At 50.3% G+C, this 21,655-nt stretch overlaps 1 protein-coding gene across 2 annotated transcripts in view; it reads left to right on the top strand.

The window, feature by feature from the left end:
* Positions 1–21,655, top strand: part of MYH9 (myosin heavy chain 9) — a 500,061-nt gene that overhangs the window by 378,713 nt on the left and 99,693 nt on the right. For both annotated transcript variants that reach the window (XM_069654373.1, XM_069654374.1), the window contains exons 25-33: positions 7,436–7,607; positions 7,820–8,032; positions 8,145–8,289; positions 9,031–9,237; positions 9,550–9,654; positions 14,568–14,720; positions 15,119–15,367; positions 16,107–16,319; positions 16,514–16,726. In XM_069654373.1, the coding sequence (XP_069510474.1) occupies positions 7,436–7,607; positions 7,820–8,032; positions 8,145–8,289; positions 9,031–9,237; positions 9,550–9,654; positions 14,568–14,720; positions 15,119–15,367; positions 16,107–16,319; positions 16,514–16,726 (1,670 nt within the window). The remainder of the gene's footprint in view (positions 1–7,435; positions 7,608–7,819; positions 8,033–8,144; positions 8,290–9,030; positions 9,238–9,549; positions 9,655–14,567; positions 14,721–15,118; positions 15,368–16,106; positions 16,320–16,513; positions 16,727–21,655) is intronic.

Below are 21,655 nucleotides of genomic sequence, written 5' to 3'. Positions count from 1 at the left end.
GCCCTGGCTCCCTGAGAGACTCCTCTTTACTTCTGAATTTGTGCTTTGGCCTTCCCCCTGGAAATGGTTAATTTACTCTGCTTTAGAAGGTGTTTAAAAGTACTTGCCTGTTTATGAATTATTTGTTAATCTTTGTTTTATTCCTCTATTCTGTCTCTTGCACAAAATCCGTATTACTCTAAATGTACCAGTGATAAATCAATGCCCACCATGGCCTAGCTATTTTTCACCTGAGGGTGTAGGAAGTGTCTGTGTGCCATCCCCAGATTTAGAGAAACTAAGTGTGGTTTGAAGTATATTTAAGTGTTAAATGTTTTGCTCCCTTTCTGAAGAAGGCTTACATAACTGACTGTAAAATAAATTAATAATTGTTTTATCACAAAACCTATTTGGTTAACTGCATTTTGAAACTATCACAGCCTTACTGCTCACATTGACCCCTCTTGTGTTCAGCCTTGCTGTTCGACCACACTAGCCACACTACCAACCTGTGTAGTTCTGACTTATACCAAAGGTTGGGTCCCTATTGGCAGGAGGTCAAGGTTCTCCAGCATGGGGTCTGGCATGGATTCACATGCTCATGTATATTCCCTGTCATCAGGCTGGGAATCCTCAGTAAAGAAAAAAATCAGTATCAGTTTCGTTGCTGATCTCTTTCCTAGTAGTAACCAATCACTGGTCTCTTGGTCATACTGCCCCCAGCCAATGACTACCCTCTCCCTAAACCCCGCCCTGACAGCCATCCTCCGATTTTTTTTTTTTATTATTTATTTTTTTTTCCCCTCACGTTTCTTTATGTTGGGAGTCCTCGTGCTAGATCTAGAGTTTTTACTGCGTTTTGCGATTTTTTTCAAAGAGTTTAATCTCATTTTTTCAGTCAATCGAGCCTCAAGCTCCACCGTTTCTACTTCCGATCAACGGGGACCCGTTTCGGAATTTTCTACGCCCCTCAAGGGTGAAGTTTTCGTCGAGTTGCGCTTCTTGGAGGATTCCAGAAGTTTGAGGCCTACCCCGCGGACATGGCCCAGGAAAAAGGAAGCTCGACACCCGGATCCAAGCTGTTCAGGAACTGTCCTGGATGCGGATTACAGAATGTGTTCGAGGACGAGCACTCGAGGTGCCTCTACTGTCTTCACGAGGACAAAACACACGTGGAGAAGGACACTGCGTTTTGCATGAACATGTCGGATCGGACTATGAGGGATCGTCGGACCCGTCTCGCCAACTGGCTGGAAGGCAAGAGCCCAGCAGGTGAGAAGTCTGAGCGGTCTTCAAAGTCCTGTGAAGGCACCCTGGCGACGGGGGCCCAACAGAAGGCAAAGCACTGCTAGTCCGCGTGCACCGGGAGCGCCAAATGTTCGGGCTCCTCGGCTGCCAGGCAGGGCGCACCTTCACCGGCACCATCACCCACGAGCCAACGCTTTGGCTTGGGGAAGAGAAAATCCGAGAACCCGGCTAAGCTTCTGGAGAGGCCCCGGTCGATCTTGAAGGAACCGGCCGAAGGGGAGCGAGGCGGTGGCCCTCCCCCTAAGGTGAAGGCCTCAAGCGCGCCCAAAGTGGTGAAGGCCATGATTCAACCGGCCAAGGCCTCTATTGAGGGAGTCGCTGCGGCCCTGGCGAAGCCTGTGGAGGCTACCCCAGTGGAGGCGACCTCGGGGCCCAGAGTTTCCCGGCCTCCTCTTTTAAGCCCATCGAGAAGACCCCCGTGGAAAAGAAAAGGGGGGGGGCAGTGGCCGTTACGGACACAGCATCCGAGGAGGAGCTGGTCAAAGTCGAAGAGGGACTCGACAAGAATTTGGAAGAGGCCCGGTCCCACGGGAGGTATCCCGATGAGGGGGACGACTAGAGCGAGGGTGGCGACGACGAGGCTCCTGTGGAAGAGGAGCAACTGTCGCAGCCCGAGCCACAGGACAACTCGGCGGCCATTTTGATGGCAATCAAAGCCTTATGCACGGAGATAAGGAGGAGATTGCCCCTACCCCGACGGACGACCCAACTGAACCGGGTCCATCGGGGAGCCCTCCAAACAAGAGGATTCATCCAGCCCCACCCTTTCAGCCCTCGCGGCCCTCTCAGCCTTTGTCTCCTTCCCCGGTCCCGAGGGATGACACGGGAACAGATACGGCCACGACGGGGATGGATGACGATGGGGGTGACGACGGGACTGACCTCCCGTCGCCGATTCCTCTGGCATCCCCGCCTGACGAAATTGGCTCCTTCCACGCCATGATTGCCAGGGCGTCCGAGCTTTTCCAGCTCTACCCCGAAGAAACGAAGGAAGGCTTCCTCTACCAACGGCGCGAGGCCAAGAGGAAGTCTGTCCTTGGGTGCCGTTGCTGGATGACATCTGGGACGAGGGACTTGCTCTCCTGAAGAACCCGTCCACAACGCCTGCCAAGAGGGACCTCTACGAGAAGAAGTACCGGGTCCCCGATGACACCCCGTTGTGCCTTAGAGCACAACCGACCCCGGATTTGTTCTTCTCGGCAGCGGCCAAGAAGAAAGCGGCTGGAGGGGGGGGGGGTCATCAGCCTCAACTTCCCTGCCGGACGGCGAGGGAAAGAAACTAGATGCCATGGGACAAGATCACCCCCCCCCCCCTGTTGGACTTCCTCCCGGACGACAAGAGGGCAGAGGCCCTGGCGATCCTACAGGAGGGTGAGGTGGTGTTGGACCACGCCATAACGGTGGCCACGGACATTGCCGACACCGGTTTCCGCCAGTTGGGCAACAGCGTTTGCCTTCGACGGCGGGGGTGGCTCAAGGCAGTGGATTTCCTCCAAGGCGTACAAGTCAAAGTTTTGGACATGCCCTTCGACGGGAACAGTGTTTGGGAAGACAGTGGATGAGTCCCTTCAGGCCATCAAGGCCGACACAGAGACTGCTCGGGCCTTGGGAGTTCTGCAGCAACGACGGCCGCCCTTTCGGAACTCCGGAGGCAAGCAAGGTGCCTCCAAAGGGTTTGGGGGCGGCTCCTCGACATACCATCTGGCGGCCCGTTCCTCGTGTAAGAAGCCTACAGGGGATGAGGCAAGTCAGGGGGATCTCGCTGTCGTCGCCATTGAGGCCAAGGCGGCAAGGCCGCTGCCAAGCAAGACTGAACCGGCCGTTGCGTCGGGCCCCCACTGAAGCACCCCGGTGGGAGGACGGATGACAGTTCGTCAGCGTGTGGGAGTCCATATCCACCGACCGTTGGGTGCTGGATGCCCTGGCCCACGGGCACACTCTGGAATTTCTGCCCCCCCCCCCCCAATTCCTCCCGTGGCCAGGAAGGAAAATCACCTCCAACAGCAGTTGAGGGACGTAAGGGGGATGCTCAGGAAGGGAGCCATCGAGCTCATCCCAAACAGGCTCCGGGGCTCCAGAGTATACTCGAGATACTTCCTCGTCAGAAGACGGGAGGGTGGCGTCCCATCCTGGACCTGCGTCGGCTAAACAAATACATCAAGGCACAGAAGTTCCGGATGGTCACCCTACAGCACGTGCTGAGCCAGCTGGAGGAAGGAGACTTCCTATCGTCGTTGGATTTGGAGGATGTGTACCTTCACATCCCCGTCCTAAAAAGACACCGAAAGTTTCTTAGGTTCGTAGTCCAAGGGCGGCACTACCAATTCAAGGCCCTCCCATTCGGATGAAGTCGGCGCCCAGGGTATTCACCAAGTGCCTAGCTGCGGTGGTGGCGCGGCTGCGCCTGGTGGGGATCCACTTCTACCCCTGTCTGGACGATTGGCTCATCCGAGCAGGAACAAGGAAACTCGCCGTCGAACGCAGAGCAAAGACCGTCCCGCTGCTCACGGACCTGGGATTCTCCATCATCCCCAAATCCCACCTGGTTCCGTCGCAAGTCGCACTATTTCTGGGAGCCAAGCTCGATATAGTAGCACGACTGGCCTCGCTGTCGGAGGAAAGGACGAAGGCCATCCTGGGCAAGGTGCAGTGTCTGCTGGCCACAGACGTGGCCAGGTTGAGGGCCATCAAGTCCCTTCTCGGGATGATGTACTTGTGCATCTGGTGCGCCTGTGCAGGCTTCAGATGCGTCCTCTACAGGAATTCCTCGATGCCCGTTGGATGCAAGCGGCGGGCAGTTTTGAGGACAAGATCTCGCTCGACGAGGGCTTCCGCCAAGTAATTCGGTGGTGGGGCACCCGCGCGCATCTCGCGGGCTGCACAGACTTTCGAACCCCAGTACACCAAGTGACGGTGACGACGGATGCCTCCCTGGAGGGGTGGGGAGCACACACCGGCGATCTTCACGCGAGAGGCCTTTGGCTCCCAGAGGAGAGGCCGCTCCACATCAACATACTGGAGTTACGTGCAGTGTTCTGGGCCCTCGGGTCGTTCCTCCCGTCCCGCAAGGGCAAGGTGGTGAGTATCTTCACCGACAACACCACCACCACGATGTTCTACATCCGGGAGCTGGGAGGAACCAGATCCCCAGCCCTATCCAAGGAGGCCCAGGATCTGTGGCACTGCGCCGTCGCCCCGGAGATGTTTCTGGTACCCTTCCACCTGGCAGGAATAAAAAACACCATCGCCGACTCACTCAGCAGGGAGTTGCGCTCGTGCCACGAGTGGGAGCTACCCCAGGATCAAGTGGATGGACTCTTCCAGCGATGGGGCAAACCCCAGATCGACCTGTTTGCGACGGCCAACTCCAGTGCCAGAGGTTCGCCAGCAGGTTTCCCCAGCTGAGGATCATGGGCAATGCTTTCTCGTTCCCATGGGACGGCCTGTTCCTGTATGCGTTCCCTGCGTTGCTGTTGCTGCTCTGACTCATCAATCCACTCAAGAGGTCCCGGTGCAGGATGATCCTCGTCGCACCGGCGTGGCTGAGACAGATCTGGTTCCCGGACCTTCTGGACTTGTCAGCGTCCCCACCGATGAAACTGTCAACGGACGCAGATCTTCTCTCCAGAGAAGGAAGCTGCATCCTTCATCACAACCCGGGGTCGCTGAACTTGCAGGCCTGGCTCCTGCAGCACTAGAGTTTAGAGGGTGCGATATCCTGGTGGACTGCAAAGAGGTCCTTGCAAAGGCCAGGGCGTCCTCAACTCTCAAGTGCTACGGACACAAGTGGAAGAGGTTCTCTGTCTGGTGCCGTGCACAGAAGATTAACCCTCTACAGATTACAGCCCCTCAAGTGCTACCCTACCTGTCGCTGGGAAAGGCGGGACTGGCACATGCTTCCATCAAGATACACCTGGCAGCGATTTCCCGATGCACCAGAACTACAGGACGTCCATCCATGTGGTCTCATCGCCAGGTGAAGGAATTTATGAAAGGGTTCCCGCCGGTGAAGGCTCCGGCCCCAGCGTGGGAGCTCAACATGATGCTGACCAGGCTCATGGGGGCACCATTTGAGCCTCTGCATTCGGCACCATTGAAGCTCCTGTCGTGGAAGAAAGCATTTCTTGTGGCCATCACCTCTGCACGACTGGTGGGAGAGATCCAGGCCCTATCCTGCAAGCCTCCATACTTGACTTTTCATGAAATGAGAGTGGTGCTTCGGACGCACCCCTCCTTCATGCCCAAGGTGCCGTCTCAATGAGCCCTTCGTGTTGCCAGTTTTCTTCCTGTAGCCTTCGTCACCGGCCAAGAGGACTTTGCACTCGCTGGATGTTGCTGGAGCGCTGAAGTTCTACGTTGCCCGCACGAAGAGTTTTCGAAACACTTCACAGCTGTTTGTGAATTTTGGACCTGTAAATCAAGAGAAGGCTCTCTCAAAGGCTTCCATTTCCAGATGGTTCTCCGGCTGCATCATGCACCATCACCGGTTGGCAAACCAACCGTTGCCCGGCCGTCCAAGAGCCCACTCGACCAGAGTGATCGCTGCTACCACGGCGTTCTTGTCTGGTGTGCCCCTGCTGGACATCTGCAGGGCTACTACGTGGAGGTCGACGCACACCCTCACGAGATTCTACTGCGTCGACCCGGATTCCAGGGAGGAGTCCAGAGGCGGCCAGGCAGTGCTGCGCAACCTGTTCGCTTGAAGGGGAGCCTGGCGAGGAGGTAAGAGATGCTTAATGTTGAGTTGTTGAAATGCTTAATGTTGAGCCTTGCCACCTCCCGTGGTTGTGCATGTGTGTACTGCTATATTCGTGAGCATACCAATCCCCATGCTGGAGAAGGAACAAGTTACTTGCCTGTAACTGTTGTTCTCCAGCATGGGTCTGGCATGGATTCACATGCGAACCCTCCCTCCTGCCCCTCTGCGGCTCTTCACTTGGTCATACTGCCACTTTACGTGCTACCAAATCTGAGGATGGCTGCCAGGGGCGGGGTTTGGGGAGAGGGCAGTCATTGGCTGGGGGGGCAGTATGACCCAGAGACCAGTGATTGCTTACTACTAAGAAAGACAGATCAGAAACGAAACCGATACTGATTTTTTTTTCTTTACTGAGGATTCCCAGCCTGACGGGGAATATTCGTGAGCATGTGAATCCATGCCAGACCCATGCAGGAGAACAACAGTTACAGGTAAGTATTGTAGTGCACCCAAAGGGTACTGCATACAATCTTGCCTAACAATGTGGCACGCACAAGGACTTTTCCAGAAGACGTCTCTACTATTTGTGAATTTTGGTCCTGTGAACCATGGGAAGGCCTTGTCCAATGCTTCCACCTCCAGGTGGCTCTCCGGCTTTATCACGCACTGTCACCGGTTGGCAAACCGACCGCTTCCTGGACGTCCAAGAGCCCATTCCACCAGATAGATCTCTGCAACAACGGTGTTCCTGTCTCGTCTTCCCCCTGCTGGACATCTGCAGGTTGACGCGCACCTTCACGAGAGTCTACTGCGTCGATAGGGATTCCAGAGTCCAGGATCGGCCAGGCAGTGCTACGCAACCAGTTCGCTTGAACGTGGGCCATATCCAGAGGTAAGAGTAATGGCTTTGAGCCTTGCCACGTCCCGTGGTTGTGTAATATTGTACTGCTATGTATTTTCATGAGCTTGTGAATCCATCCCAGACTCCATGCTGGAGAAAGGAACAAGTTACTTACCTGTAACAGTTGTTCCCCAGCGTGGGTCTGGCATGGATTCACATTTGAACCCTCCCGCTGTCCCCTCTGTGGCTTTTCTTGGTCATACTGCCACTTTACAGGCTTATACAATCTGAAGATGCCTGCCAGAGGGGCTTAAGGAGACGGCAGTCATTGGCTGGGGCAGTATGACCCAGAGCTCAGTGATTGGTTTATAGGAGAAAGACAGTTTATAAACGAAAGTTAAACTGTTTTTCTTTTACCGAGGATTCCCAGCCTGACTGGGAATATTCCTGAGCATGTGAATCCATGCCAGACCCATGCTGGAGAACAATAGTTACAGGTAAGTAACTTGTTCCCTTTCTAGGATTTTTTTCTAAGGATTTTTACATGTTTAGATTGTTAAGGTGAAACTTACTACTTTAACTTAACTATGACCTTATACCCTCTACAGAGCGTCTGCGTCGAGAGGAGAAGCAGCGTCAAGAGTTGGAGAAAACACGGCGCAAGATGGAAGGAGATTCCACCGACCTCCATGACCAAATAGCTGAGCTGCAGGCACAAATTGCAGAGCTGAAGATGCAACTTGCAAAGAAGGAGGAAGAGTTGCAGGTGGCCCTTGCCCGGTGAGTGATTGCTGTGTTGAGATGTATAGTGCAGGAACCAGTGACTAAAGTCACCAGGTAATCTCCTGTGGTATTGCACCTTATAACATCCTATGGTGATACCAAGCACAACTAGGGTCTTCCTTTGATGCGGAGGGTCTACACCTCTGCAACAATGGCAGGGATCTATTCATCTTTTGAAGTTTTGTTAACTTTGGTTTCTACCTTGATAGGGTGGAAGAGGAATCTGGTCAAAAGAACATGGCAATCAAAAAGATTAGGGAGCTGGAGGCACAGATCAGTGAGCTGCAGGAGGATCTGGATTCTGAGCGTGCTGCCCGCAACAAAGCTGAAAAGCAGAAGCGGGACTTGGGAGAGGAGCTTGAGGCCTTGAAAACTGAGCTGGAGGACACCCTTGACACTACAGCGGCTCAGCAGGAGCTCAGGTGGGTTTACCTCTGCATTCTCATGCAGCTACTTCTCCAACATGCTTTGGGATATTTGTAAGTGTGGGGATATCCTCCTTATGGCTACAGCCTTCTTATTCTGTCATTTTAGGTCGAAACGGGAGCATGAAGTGACCCAGCTCAAGAAAACTTTAGATGACGAGGCAAAGACACATGAAGCCCAAATCCAAGAGATACGTCAGAAACACTCGCAGGCGGTAGAGGAGCTATCTGAACAGCTAGAGCAAACCAAGCGGGTAAGCAAGGCTTGCTAGTGTGTATTGCGTGGTGTGCTTCATGCAATGGGAGTTAATGCATTATGACATCCATTTGTAAGGATGATTGGCTTGCCTTCCTTGAGCAACATAGTAGTTTGACCTTTTTTATGAGGCAGAAGGAATTTGGATTTTAAAGAGTGGTCCATAATAGTAAATGCGTCAGACTGCAGCTTTTTCAGATCTTCAGACAAGCACAGAATTTCTCATTTCAAATTAGTAGAGTTCCTAGATTTTCTCACATTGCAGGATTATATCAGCCTGTTTGTCTATGGTGCCTACTGCTGTTCTCCATTCCAATGACCCCCGTTTTAACCTACAGCCAGCTCCCTGGGTTACCAGCATACTTCTTGCTCAACTCTGCTTTGCTCCCTATGTTTCCTTCAATGTATATTTACGCCGGCCGGTCCAGTTTCCTCCCCAACACAATTTTGTGTATTCTTCCTCCAATGCCATTTTACTGTGGTAGCTCTTACTGTGAGCTCCTTCTGGTCTTGGGATGACATTGTACCCGTCTCTGTGCCAGAAACGGCTTTAGCACCCTAGGGTCAAGAAATGGTGGCCATTAGGCACCCTTATGCTCACCCCACATGCTTGAATACTTAATTGGTGTATTGCCCTGCCAGATGTTTGTGCTGTTTCCTCCTTGCTCTAAGTAGGTAGAGGTAATGAATGATTGCCAGTGAGGTGATTTCTTTCCTCTATTCCTTTACCAACCCAAAGCTGAAAGGAAATCTGGAAAAGGCCAAGCAGGCCCTCGAAGCGGAGCGCAATGAGCTAGCCACCGAGGTCAAGGCAATTTTGCAGGGCAGAGGTGACTCCGAGCATAAGAGGAAGAAGGTGGAGACTCAGCTGCAGGAGTTGCAGGTCAAGTTCTCAGATGGCGAGAGGATCCGCACCGAGCTTTCAGAGAAGGCGAACAGGATGCAGGTATGAGGTCATTTTTGCAGTAAGTGGGATTGTGGGTAGGTATAAAGGAACGGTAGATGTACTGAAGTTTTGCACTGTAGGTGGATGGGAGAGGAGGTGGATGTGTAGGTGGATGGGAGAGGAGGTGGATGTGTTAGAGTTGTAGGAGGGACCTGTGACTGGCTACTGTTAATGGTGAAAAAATGAACTGCCTGGGAGCCGCTGCTGTGGTGGGAATTTGTATCTATAACTTGAAACTTATCTGTATACAGGGGCATCCTTTTGGTTAATCTTTTATTCAGTCTCATCACTCAAACATAATTCTGTGACTAGGTGGAGCTGGAGAATCTCACTGGGATCCTGAGCCAGTCTGACACCAAGTCAATCAAGATGGCCAAAGACTTTTCAACATTGGAGTCACAGCTACAAGACACCCAGGTGAGCTGGACATGACTGCTCCATGGTGTCTCTCGTTACACATTTCTAATGGTAAAACCAAAATTGGGGGTGTTAATATTTTGGACAGATTCTGAGGCGCCCTATTCTGGTGAACACAGAGACACTGTCTAGCCTAACAGTATGGGTAGTATAACCGAGCAGTAAGGGTTCGACTTTGCAGGGTGGTGGAGGCTTCAGTTGAGCACATATGGAGCACCTTGAATAACAAAGATTAGGCAGAATGTATAGTACAATTATTTAGGCCTTCGAGAAACTCTTAGCAATTGACAACCACCTGTAAGTATTGCAGTACAACTTTCACTTTTATGTACACATTTACTTTTGAGCTTCTCTGGCTAGAGAGCACAAACACTTATTTAAAAAAAGTAAACACAATATGAGCAACCTTAGCGTAGCAAGTGAATAAAGAACAAGATCAATTAGAACCTGGTTAGAGAACCAGAGGCCCTATACACAGCCCTATAAAAATAAGAGGCTACTGAAAAAGTAATTCCCTAGTTGGAGCAAAGGGGGCCTAGTGGTGTTGGAATGACACGTCCCTAGGCAATTCCTTTATTTTTTTTTTATTATTATTTTTTTTTTTTTAGAAGCCTAGGAGTCCTGATTGTGAACAAGAGTTTGCAAAGCGAACAGGCAGTTTGTAAGGGTTTCAAAGTAGCAGGATCCATAAAGAAATGTTCACAACAGACTCTCTCCCAGTCTCACTACCTTGAGAGAGGTTTGGGGGATGGGGATCCTTGATCAGAACTCCTGTCAGGCAAGGCAGAGGTTGGGGTAAGGGCTCTATGCTCATTAAACCCTATGGAGGTTGGGGGAGTAACAGGGTAGTTTACATTACTCCAGTTCAGCCAGGGACCACTATGACAGCCCCTGAAATGTCTTGGGCTGTGTGCTCTTGTTAGCTTTATAGAAGTTCTCTGGTTTGCTGGTGCAGATGTCACTTTCGGCATCTGGCTTTTAGTCTGGCTAGTTGGCGATTCCATGCTCTGGGAGACTGTTCCTTGCACTGCACATCTGGACCAGCCGAGAATGATAAAGAAAGGATCTCTAAGTTTTCGACTATCCCAAAATGGCCCCGACGACAATGTGATGATAGTGGCGATGTCCATTGCAAACAAATGGTGGGTGTCTACAATTGGTGCGCAATCAAAGTGGCTGGTCCTGCAAGGCCCCTCTTAATACTGGGTAGCTGCAACTGCAGATGGAGACTTTGTTTCACCCAGTCCATGAGGAAGAGGGTCAGCCCTCATGATGGTCCCGGGAACTTTCCAAACACTTCCAAGCTGAGGATCCTCCAGCAGAGGTTGGGGACTGTTTGTTTGTTCCCACACATCCAGCGGTCAAAGCACTCATGCAGGCCACCTGGAGATCGGCAAAGGAGCAAGGCTTTGCTGGGACTGAGAATTGCTGCTATGACAAGTTCCGGGTTACAATTAGATGCTCCTCTCCAAAGCGGGCTTGGCTCAGACTATCTGAAAAGTGGCCTCCAAGCACACCAATAGTACATTCAAACTGGCAGGTGCGGTCCTATCCTGGTGTCCAAAGGCTGTCCATGATTGCTCCGCACGTTACCACACATTTGCCTAGCGACAGATAGGCAGAATTGCATGCAGTACCCTCTGGGACCACTACACACAATTTGGACTACAGGTGTGAGCAAAACCAACCTTTGGTATAAGTCTGTACTACAGTTTTTGTTAGCGAGCTGAGCAGCCAGGCTTATCTCAACAGGGAATGTGAGCAGTACAAGGATGTTACACAGTGCTCTTAAAATCAGTGGTTCAAGTAGACACTTGCACGCAAGGTTTCTTGGCGAAACACTTATTAATTTATTACACGGTCATTTAGAAAAAAATCACTAGAAGGAGGCAACTTAATATCCTATAGATCACAAATACTTTCTTAGGCAGTGTAAATAGTTTTAGTTTGCTAGAGGACTCGATTCAGTTCAATAGGCCTAGGCCAAAGTCAATGGGCTAGTGTCTTGGATAGGAAGGAACAGTTCTTGTAGTAAATTGTAAAGTCTTTGCCGAAGTTCTCAGAAGTAGTTTTTACGAGAAAAAAAATCATATGTTGGGTCACAAGCTGATTAGGCCTGCATGTTGGGAAAGTTTCACAAACTTTCACTGCGAGAAGTAAGTTCTCTATCGGGTTGGCACAGTACCTGATGCAGCTAAAGACGTTGGTTCCTGGCAGTTCCTGCAGATCTTGCTGTTCCTGAGCCTCAGTCGTAGGGCGACAAGGGGGGGGGTCATTTGGGGGACTCCTGCACAGGGACTGGTCAAACAAGCTGCCAAAATGGAAGATTTTCGAGTAGCTGCCGTCAAGCACACAAGCTGGTGTCGGTCCCCCTGGTTAATCCTAACCAGATCAGAGAATGGTATCCAGGTGGCTTACGAGTTGATTGGTCCCACTAACTCGAAGGAAGAAGTTGACCTTGAAGGGGCTTCTCTGATGAGGTGAACTTGGCAATTCGGAACTGCAGCAGGGCAAACCAACGCTCCAGGAGTTGCAGCAGCCGTCCTCTTCCAGCTCGTCTTCGGTTCTTTCGTTCCAGTGGTCGACTCTGCTTTCCATTCCAAGAGACTCGCCTTTTAAACGGTTTTCTCCCTTTCATTCCAGCCTAGCTGCCACTCTCCCAGCAGGGTGGCTGTCCTTGCCGGACAGTCAGCCAACCAATCGCGCCAGAGTGCATTTGGGTCTCCTAGGAGACTAATTGGAGTTTCGGGCACCTCCTCACTTCCTGCCCACCCCAGACACTCGGGCGCCAGAGGCGGTCTTCAGCCCTGAATAGGATCTCCTGGGTCTACTTGCCGCGGTCCTATTAGCTGTTCCGCACGGCTACAAAATGGGCTCCCATGGGTGCCTTACTGAAGCTGCGAAAGCAGCCCATGTTAAAAACACACAATGGAAGTAAAAAGTAAACCACTGCCACATGAGGAACTAGACAAAGAGGATACTAAGTAACCCCTCCAGCATCGTGTGTGTGTGTGTGTGTGTGTGTGTGTGTGTGTGTGTGTGTGTGTGTGTGTTGTTGGGTCCTGAAAGTTACAAAATGTAAGTAAAGTCAATTTTGCTTCACTACTCTTGGGAACAGTAGTTTCACCAAGAGAAGGTATTTAAACCTTTGGGAAATCTAAGACTTCCCTGTGTCAATGCACTGAGGGTGCTGTGTGTCACGATGCAAAGATGATGCCTATGGAGTTTCAGACTCCACAGTCAAAAGAAACGGAGAATAAATCACAGAAAAATACGTGAGAGTGGGGGAAAGGTCCCACTCTCTCTCCAGCTTAAAAATTAAAAGTCCTAAAGTCCATCAAAAGAGCCTGGGGTCTCTAAGGTAGAGAGGAATTGGCACATTTCCGAGAATTCTCCGTAACACCTGGATTTCACTCATTAAAAAAAATACTCTTGACGAGAATGTAATGGGTAATTGCCGGCCTATTACGAATGTGCCATATTTACTGAAGATTCTGGGCAAAGTGGCACAGCTACAGATTGAGTTCCTCCTTAAACCTAAGATTCTGGGGCCAAAGCAATCAGGCTTTCGACAAGGTTATAGTACAGAGTTGAGTCTTCTCGGCCTAAAGATTAAAATGTTTAATCTCTTCGACGGGGGGAATTCAGCCTTGCTGGTGCTACTAGATCTGTCTGCAGCATTTGATCTTGTGGATCATTCCATCCTTGCCGACAGACTATGTAGCACGACTCATTTCTCCGCTGCTGCAACTAAATGGGTGCAATCATTTCCATTCAACCGCACTGCAAGAGTTTTTTTTCAAGACTCATTGGCAGAAGAACTCTGGGTCTCCTGCAGCATGCCACACGGTTCTTGTATATCACCTACGCTATTTAATATTTTGATGCTCCCACTGTTTCAACTGGATGCAGCGGAGAACATTTAGGCCAACTACGCTGATACACCATGCCTTGTGCCACTATCAGGGGACCATTTCACTGAGACTACTGACCTAAATTGTATCTATCGGGGATACAAACCAGGATGCAGGTGAACAGACTGGCACTCAACTACTCTAAAACTGAAATGATGGTTGTGGGCACAGTCCCCCAAATGCGGAAACTCTGCCACAGATACTGACAGTTGAACATAGCTGGATGCTCCATCGAAACTCAATCCAACTCGCCCATTTATTCTCTCCTGTCCCTTTTTGTTATGCATGTCCTGTCCAAGCGCTCTTGTGCCTTTTGGGCTTGTCTACGCACTATATAATTTAAATAAATAAAATAAAGGTAGTCGGCATACATTGATACCCTGACTTCCCACCCTGCCAGCAACCAGACTCCTATCCAAGTCTGATTAGGTCCAAGTCTAGACTCAAGCGGCTCAATGGCCAAGGTGAACAGGTTGGGGGGGGGGGGGATAACCTTGTCTGGTACCACAACCCAGTGGGAAGTTTCTAGTGGTCGCCCTGTTTAAAGCAACTGGACCCACCAATAGTGATCTCGAAATCCCATAATCTCCCACAGGCTATCCCATCGCACATTATCAAAAGCCTTCTCAAAATCTACAGACAACTGCAAGGGGCTCTTGGAGAGTGGAAGCCTGTTCAATTGCCAGCGTTGTATATTCATTTGAGCAGATTTATCCAGCATAAAGCCACTGCCTCATTGACTCTAGGGCTGCAGCAGAGGTCACTCTGGCCAACAAAATTGTTCAGTGATCTAAAAATGGGAAGGGGGGAGGGGAGCAAGGGGACCCTAAAAGGAAAATGAGATTCTTTACAGCACCCTTACACAGTGATCTGGCCAAGGGTCGTAAGAATGGAGTGTTGAGTGTAATGGGCACAATGTTGTACAATTGGGTTGTAAAGCTGTGATGTTGATGCTGAATTTGCCCGTGTCTCTGATCTCTCGCATTTGTGCTCAAGTAGGAGCTCCTTCAGGAAGAGACACGACAGAAGCTGGCCCTAAGCACCAAGGTAAAGCAGATGGATGAAGAGACTCACAACTTGCGTGAACAGCTGGAGGAAGAGGAGGAGGCCAAGAGGAACTGTGCAAAGCAGATCACTGTGTTGCAGTCTCAGGTAGGTTTAATCGACTAGCAACATATTGCAGTTTTTCGTTATTAATGCTATTCCTCTGAAGTTCTAGAAGTAGTTTTGCCCCGGCTTTCCTTTGGGTCACATTTCAGTTTTTCTCAATCACGCTCATTTGCAATTTGTCCCTTTCTGCTTGGTCTCTCTTCTTTCCCCTCCATCTTTTCCTCTAATCCCCCCTCATAACCTCACTGGAACTCCTATCTTTAATGTCCAGCCTGCCCCTGTTACCCTCGTAACTTCACCTGTTTGCTTTGCCCCTCAACACTATAATCTCTCTTGTGTCCTTGTTACATCCTTCTTACTTACTGGTCTCCTTTCGTCATGGCTTGATATCTTATGTGCCCTTTCCTGCTTTGCACTTAACTTCAATTCTTCCTCCTCAGATGGCAGACATGAAAAGGAGGATGGATGAAGGTCTAGGCTCTTTAGAGACTGTGGAAGAGTCTAAGAAGAAACTGCAGAAGGACCTGGAGAGCATCAACCAGCGTTTTGAGGAGAAAGCTGCCGCATATGACAAGCTGGAGAAGACTAAGACACGGCTTCAGCAGGAACTTGATGATCTGGCTGTTGACTTGGACCACCAGCGTCAGATTGTATCCAACCTGGAGAAGAAGCAGAAGAAGTTTGACCAGGTGCTGGCAGGTGGCGGGAGGAGATGCTTGCTGAGTTTGTGTGATACATGTTTAAGGGGCATTAATTAGCAGGTGTGGAAGCAAGTTATCTGGAGCATTAGCCATCCTGCCATAACCAATTGAGGAAGGTCATGGCAGGATAGGTGTGCTGGGAACTTGGCGGTAGAAGTGAACTCCATACTATTTTGGACCATCCACATCAAAGGAGCATGGGTCAAATGTCTGGAACAGATGTTTTATGGGAACATTTACTGAGAGCTTCTGTAGGTTTTAGAAGCTTTTGTTGGAGTGACTGCCATGGTGAGGACTCCTGGGCTGCAGAGGTGTTGGGAGTTGAGCAACAAATGTAGGTGCATTGAGAACACTGAATCGGTGCACATATGTCCACCCACTAATTGGTGCGTTATATCTTCAGGAAATTCCTGAGTTGTAGTATTTGCATGATAGGGAATGAGTGCTCACTTGCAGTATACTGGCTGTATACAACATTCCGCCCCAACTGTCATCCCACTTGTGTTGCCCCCAACCACCTAGGCGCTGAACACCACTCCACTCACTCTATATCATGGGATGCCACATCTAGTGAATGACTGCAAACAATGCATTAGTCAAACGTTCATCTTATTTTGGAACAGTATATTTTTGCATCCAGTTTTTATTCTCCAACATTTCACTAGTATGAAATTCCAAAACATATACTCCCATGGGCTGAAATTAGACTTGTGTTGTCCCTTTTAAGATGCTGGGTGAAGAGAAGACCATCTCTGCCAAGTATGCTGAAGAGCGTGATCGAGCTGAAGCTGAAGCCCGTGAGAAGGAAACTAAGGCTCTAGCACTAGCCCGTGCACTGGAGGAGGCTATGGAGCAGAAATCGGAGCTTGAACGCCTCAATAAGCAGCTGCGCACAGAGATGGAGGACCTGGTCAGCTCCAAGGATGATGTGGGGAAGAGTGTAAGTATTCTTCACCTCTGCAGGAGTCTTGGTTTAAGCAAGTGCCTCAATCTAGCATGAATTTGTATGTGCCGTCTACCTGGCTCCCGTGTTTCTCCCAGGTTTTGGTCAGATGAAATCTAGTCCCATTCTTAGCTTTACTACACAATAGTATTTTCAGTGACTGATCCCGATTACCCGTTTCCCTGCTGCAGGTGCATGAAATGGAGAAGTCCAAGCGTGCATTGGAGCAGCAAGTGGAAGAGATGAAAACTCAGCTGGAGGAGCTGGAGGATGAGCTGCAGGCTACAGAGGATGCCAAACTCCGACTTGAGGTGAACCTGCAGGCCATGAAGGCCCAGTTTGAGCGTGACCTCCAGGGACGAGATGAGCAGAGTGAAGACAAGAAAAAGCAACTTGTGCGGCAGGTAAGGAAATCTAACCAATCATGCAGAACTGATGTCTGTAAACTGTGCAGAGCAAATGCAATTGCAGGATGTACACGAGTAGGAAAACTGGATAATCAAAAGAATCAGGCAGTGATGATTGGCAACGGGAGCTTCTGGGGTTGAATGGTTGTAGGACTGTTGTAGTGGATTTGTATTTGGGAAAGTGATGGCGTATTGAGGCAAAATATTCCTCCAGGACCGAATGGGATGTAGTTTCTGCTAGAATAGGAGGACATATACTACTGAGGGATATCTGATTGAAGAAAGACTATAGAGGAGACTGCTGAGTCTTTTGGGGAAAATTTTGGGTAGGTTAGTGGCAAAAAGGGTGTGCCGGACCAGCACTGGTGTGGGGTTCTGATAGGCCACCCTTGTGGATCTGGAAAGGCTTTTCACGTTTTAGGCTGTAGGGGCCACTTTTCTGAAGTCCAATTAAGGGCTTCACAAAACTGTCCACGGAGGCAGTACAAAACTCTAGCCCTAGTATAAGGCTGTACCACCCGAGTATTTGGTATCGTAGGCGCTGCAGCCAGGCTTATCTTCGAAGGGATAGAGGGATGTATGAAAGTACAAATACCTGTAGCATACAAATGGTTCAAAAGAAACAGAAGTATTTTAAAAAGTAAAGGTTTATTAGAAATACACGTAGGCCAAGATAAATGGATGCAGCATTTCAGGTAAGTAAATGGAAAAGTCTGTGCACAAGTTCTTAGGATCTTTAATAAAAAGAAGAATCAAATGTAGGGCCACAAGCTGATTAAAGTTGTGAGTTGCAGAAGTTACAAGCACTTCCACAGTAAGAGGTAAGCTCTCTTAGACTTGTTTTACACTACCTTGGTGAAGAAAAGATGCAGCTGAGGACGTCTGTACCTGTGCAGCTCTGCAGATCTCACTGTTCCTGGGACTCAGTCGTGGGGACAAGAGGGAGGACGTTTTGAGTCCTGCACTGGCAACCGGCAAACTTTACTTTCAGTGGCTGTTTCGCATTTCAGCTCCTTGTGGTACAGCAAATAGTAATAAGCGTGGTTCCTGGCTGTCAAGGTGGACTTTCCTTGCTTCTGGGGTCCAACACTCTACTGATGGGGGTCAGGCTTGGTCAGTCCTGCTTCGTGGGAGTCCGGAAAATCTTCTAAAAGCTTTAGGCCAGCTTAAAAGTAATGCACACAATCTGGTGTCCCTCTCCCTGGCTCTACAGTTCCTGCAGCAACTCTGGGGAAATTCAACCAGCTCCGAGACTGGACACTGGATGGGAACTTGCAGCAAGGATCAACAGGGAAGACGCCAGGCAAGAGTTTCTTCAAGTCTGGTTGCGTCTTTGGTGCTCTTTCTGGAGCCAAGGAAAGACTCAATGAATATTGCTGGTCGGATTCTCGTCACTCACCGGGTCCAGCACTCTTGTGAAGGGGACTCCAAGGATTCAAATTGGGTCTCCAGAGGTCCAGTAGGCTGCCACCAAAGTTTCAAGCGAGATACAGATTTTGGAAACCGTGCACCGCACAATGGCTTGAGGTCCCAGGGTATTGGTGTATTGCAGCCCAGCAAGCTTGCAGCACATCGAGGGTTGGCTCAAAATGCAGGTGGTCTTGAGTCTAGTGGATCTCGCTACACCCTGGTTGTCATTTTTGGGACCCCCAGGTAGCTTGAAAAGGTAACAGGCTCCGGTTACACGGCAGCCTCTCCGGTCAATGGGAATATAGTCTCAGCTGGCTTTTCTTAATCTTCCTATTTGGATTCAGGTTCAGTGGTCAACAACCTCTTCGCCTCTCAGGATCAGAACTTTATACAGGAACCCAGCCAGTCAAGAGGCATGCAACACTCAAACCTGCTGGGGTGGCAGTCCTTTCAGGATAGCCAACCTCCCAGTTGGAACTGTTCCAAGCAAGCAAGCAGGCTGGAAGACAAAGGACTGCAGTGTTTTGAACTCCTCCCCTCGCTTCCTGCCTTCTGACACACTCAAGCCTTGGCAGGCTTGATGGTAGGGCAAGGAGAAGGACAAATAAGGTGGGGTTGTTGGGGAGAATGTTCATTTTAGTGCTCAATTCCTCCCACCTTAGAGACCCCCAGCTCTTTTGCTGGACTCTAGGACTTTTAATTTTAACCCTGGACCCTTTTTCTCACTCTCTCATGTATTTTGATCTGATTTGGATTATGTGTTGACTTTGTTTTTGGAGTCTGACAAACTCCATTGGCATCTAATTTTTGCATGGCGACACACAGCACCTTCAGTGCAGTGTTACAGAGAAATCCTTTAGGTTTCTCATAAGGTTTAAATACCTTTTCTTGGGTGAACTACAGTTCCTAAGAATGGTAAAGTGAAATTGTCTTTACTTTTTTTTCTTTGTCGGTCCAGCACACCCCATCTTATGTGGAGTGCTGGGGGGGTTACTTAGTAGCCCCTTTTCCTACTTATGTAAATATTTTGTATGTTACCCTCACTACTTTAAATGGCTGCTGGCAGTGGTTTCATTTTTCCTACAATTGTGCTTTTCTACCGCAGGCTGAATCCTCAGCTGCAGTATAGCACCCATGGGTGACCATTGTGTCAAAATGGCCCCGGTCTTCTTTTTTCACCATTGCTTGTTAGGTCTTTCTTGTGTTTTACTCTGCGCGCCAAACCAGGTTTAAGCCCTTTGTTAGTTTTGCCTTTGGCGGGCTTCAGTACTGAAATCCGCCTCTGGCTCCAGTGTGTCTGAAAGTAAGGGTGGTGCCTGAAACTCCCGTCATTTTGTCTTCATGGTTGGCTCAATGCACCCAGATCTGAATGGCTGGCTGTCCTTGCAGGACAGCCACCCTGCTGTGCTGTGTGAGTGATAGGTAGGCTGTGCATGAATGGGAGAAGCCTGCTTAAAAGAAGAGGGTTCTTGGTCTGAAGATAGTCGACCACTGCGAATAACACCCTGGTGAAGAAACTGTGAACTAAGTTTGCTGCATCCTCCTGGACCGTTGAACTGCCCGCTGAAGCCCTGCTGCTGTGCTGAAACTCCTTTTTCTGATGGACAAGAAAAGCTCCGGAGGGGACGACTTCTTCCCTTGGGTTAGTGGGACCAACTAACCCCAAGAGGAACTTGGCTGGGACCGAGTGCTAGGGGTCGAGAAATCCATAGTCTAGTGCAACGTCTGTAAGCCGGCCAAAAGTTCCAGGAGTCTCCTGAGAACTCTCCCAAAGCAAGACAACCCAAGCTCGAGTCGCCTCACCAGAGTGCTGGACTCAAGGAGTGAAGGAAGCCTAACCAGTGACCAAGAACCTTGGTGGTGTTTAGCGAGCAATGAATCCGCAAAGTACTGCTGTCCCGAAGAATGCCAGTAGCTGCAGCGACCTTTGAATTGCTGTGCAGGAGTTCTCCCTCTTGATACCACGACTGAGGCCCAGGGACACGGGCTCTGCATCACTGCAACCAGCCAGAAGCCAGCTGGATCCTCTTCTTCTAACCAAAGGTACTGTTCTGACTTTAAGATATTTACCTCTTTGGCTGTAGTTCTGCTTTTCCCAGTTGAGACTTGCCGTAGCTGCTTTGTAGAGTTGATTTCAGCTCTAACTAGCTTGTGACCCTACAGTGATTTTTCTTCAACAAACTCAAACTTTGTGCAAGACTTTTACTCCCCCCACGCTCTTAGCCTCCGCTGCATTGGCTCGAACCCCGCTGGGAGGGTTGTACAGCGCTTACACCGCATGCTCTGAAGAAAAGGCTAGCTAGGTGGAGAGAGCTCTTCGAGAAGTCGCCGCCAGAGGACTTGAAGGACTTAGTCAGACGTAAGTCCAAGCCCAAGGTAGGGCCGCTTTTTTTTCCATCGCACCCTGCAAGGTCGACTCCTTCCCACGGAAACGCCAGAGCGGGGGGAACCGTTCAGATTCTCGCACCGATACAGAGGCTATTCCAGCTACCGGCTGTCAGTCCGAGAGGGTCATTAAATCATTCCGGAGACGGTGCTGAGGGACCGCAAGGTTCTTTGACCGGGTGTACACCCAAGGGGCTACGCCATTGGCAAGATGTCTGTGTGGGCGCCTTCACTCAGCACTACCGGCGATACTGCTGAGGGCAACACTCCTACCAGGCCCCGTCCTGAGGTTGAGGGTAGCTCTCATGCTCAAAAGCCAAGAGTCCTGCAGGAGGGCAGGCCCAAGCACCACAACTTCGGCATGCAGCTTGACAAAATTGCCGCTGCGCCAGACAAAATGGGCGCTCGTCAGATACCGCCCCTTGGAGCGAAGCAGGTGGGAGAACGAGTTAAAAGGTGGGACTGGTGTCAAACCGGTACATGGCCTACAGCTTAACCAGCAGCATCACAGGGCAGGTAAACCCTGCACCCGGCTAGACGGAGTACGCACTGGGCCCAGCAGCTGCCCGCTACCCTGTCAATATCACCTCCCACCCCACCAGCTTGTGAGGACATGTTTGAAAAGGTCCTCACTCTCGATCTTCTCAGATGGGGTGGGGGGGGGGGGGCATCCTTCAGTATGAATGTGATCAGGGACATGCTCCCTCCAGCGTCTATAGTCATTCCCCCTAGGCTCCCGCGCCACAGGCCCCTGCTGCCCTTGCCGGCTCCTTCGATTCAGGCTCCCCTGTCTCCCACAGTTCAGGTAGTTACACACCAGCCTCTGCTGTAGTCTCCGGCTCTGGTCCCCACACCCCTTGGGACCCAGCACTCCTACACCCGCTCTGGACCAGCCGGACACCCTGGTGGACACTGAGGAAGAGGACCCCGACACACCCGGCGTCAGCCAAGGACTTCCATCAACAGCTCGCAGGTTTGGCAGAGTACTTGGGGGTTTCCTCAACTCGAAGTCAAACAACCGGAGGTGAGGGTCCTGGCCGAGGTCCTCACTCTACGCCCCGTGGCTAGAATAGGGTTCCCGATGTAGAAGGATGTTGTTGCCTTGGCCAAAAAGGGTTGGTTTAAGCCCCA

This window comes from Ambystoma mexicanum, chromosome 3q (assembly GCF_040938575.1).
Source record: "Ambystoma mexicanum isolate Mex_15411 chromosome 3q, UKY_AmexF1_1, whole genome shotgun sequence".
In the NCBI taxonomy this organism is placed as follows: Eukaryota; Metazoa; Chordata; class Amphibia; order Caudata; family Ambystomatidae; genus Ambystoma; species Ambystoma mexicanum.
This window is presented reverse-complemented; position numbering and strand designations above follow the sequence as displayed.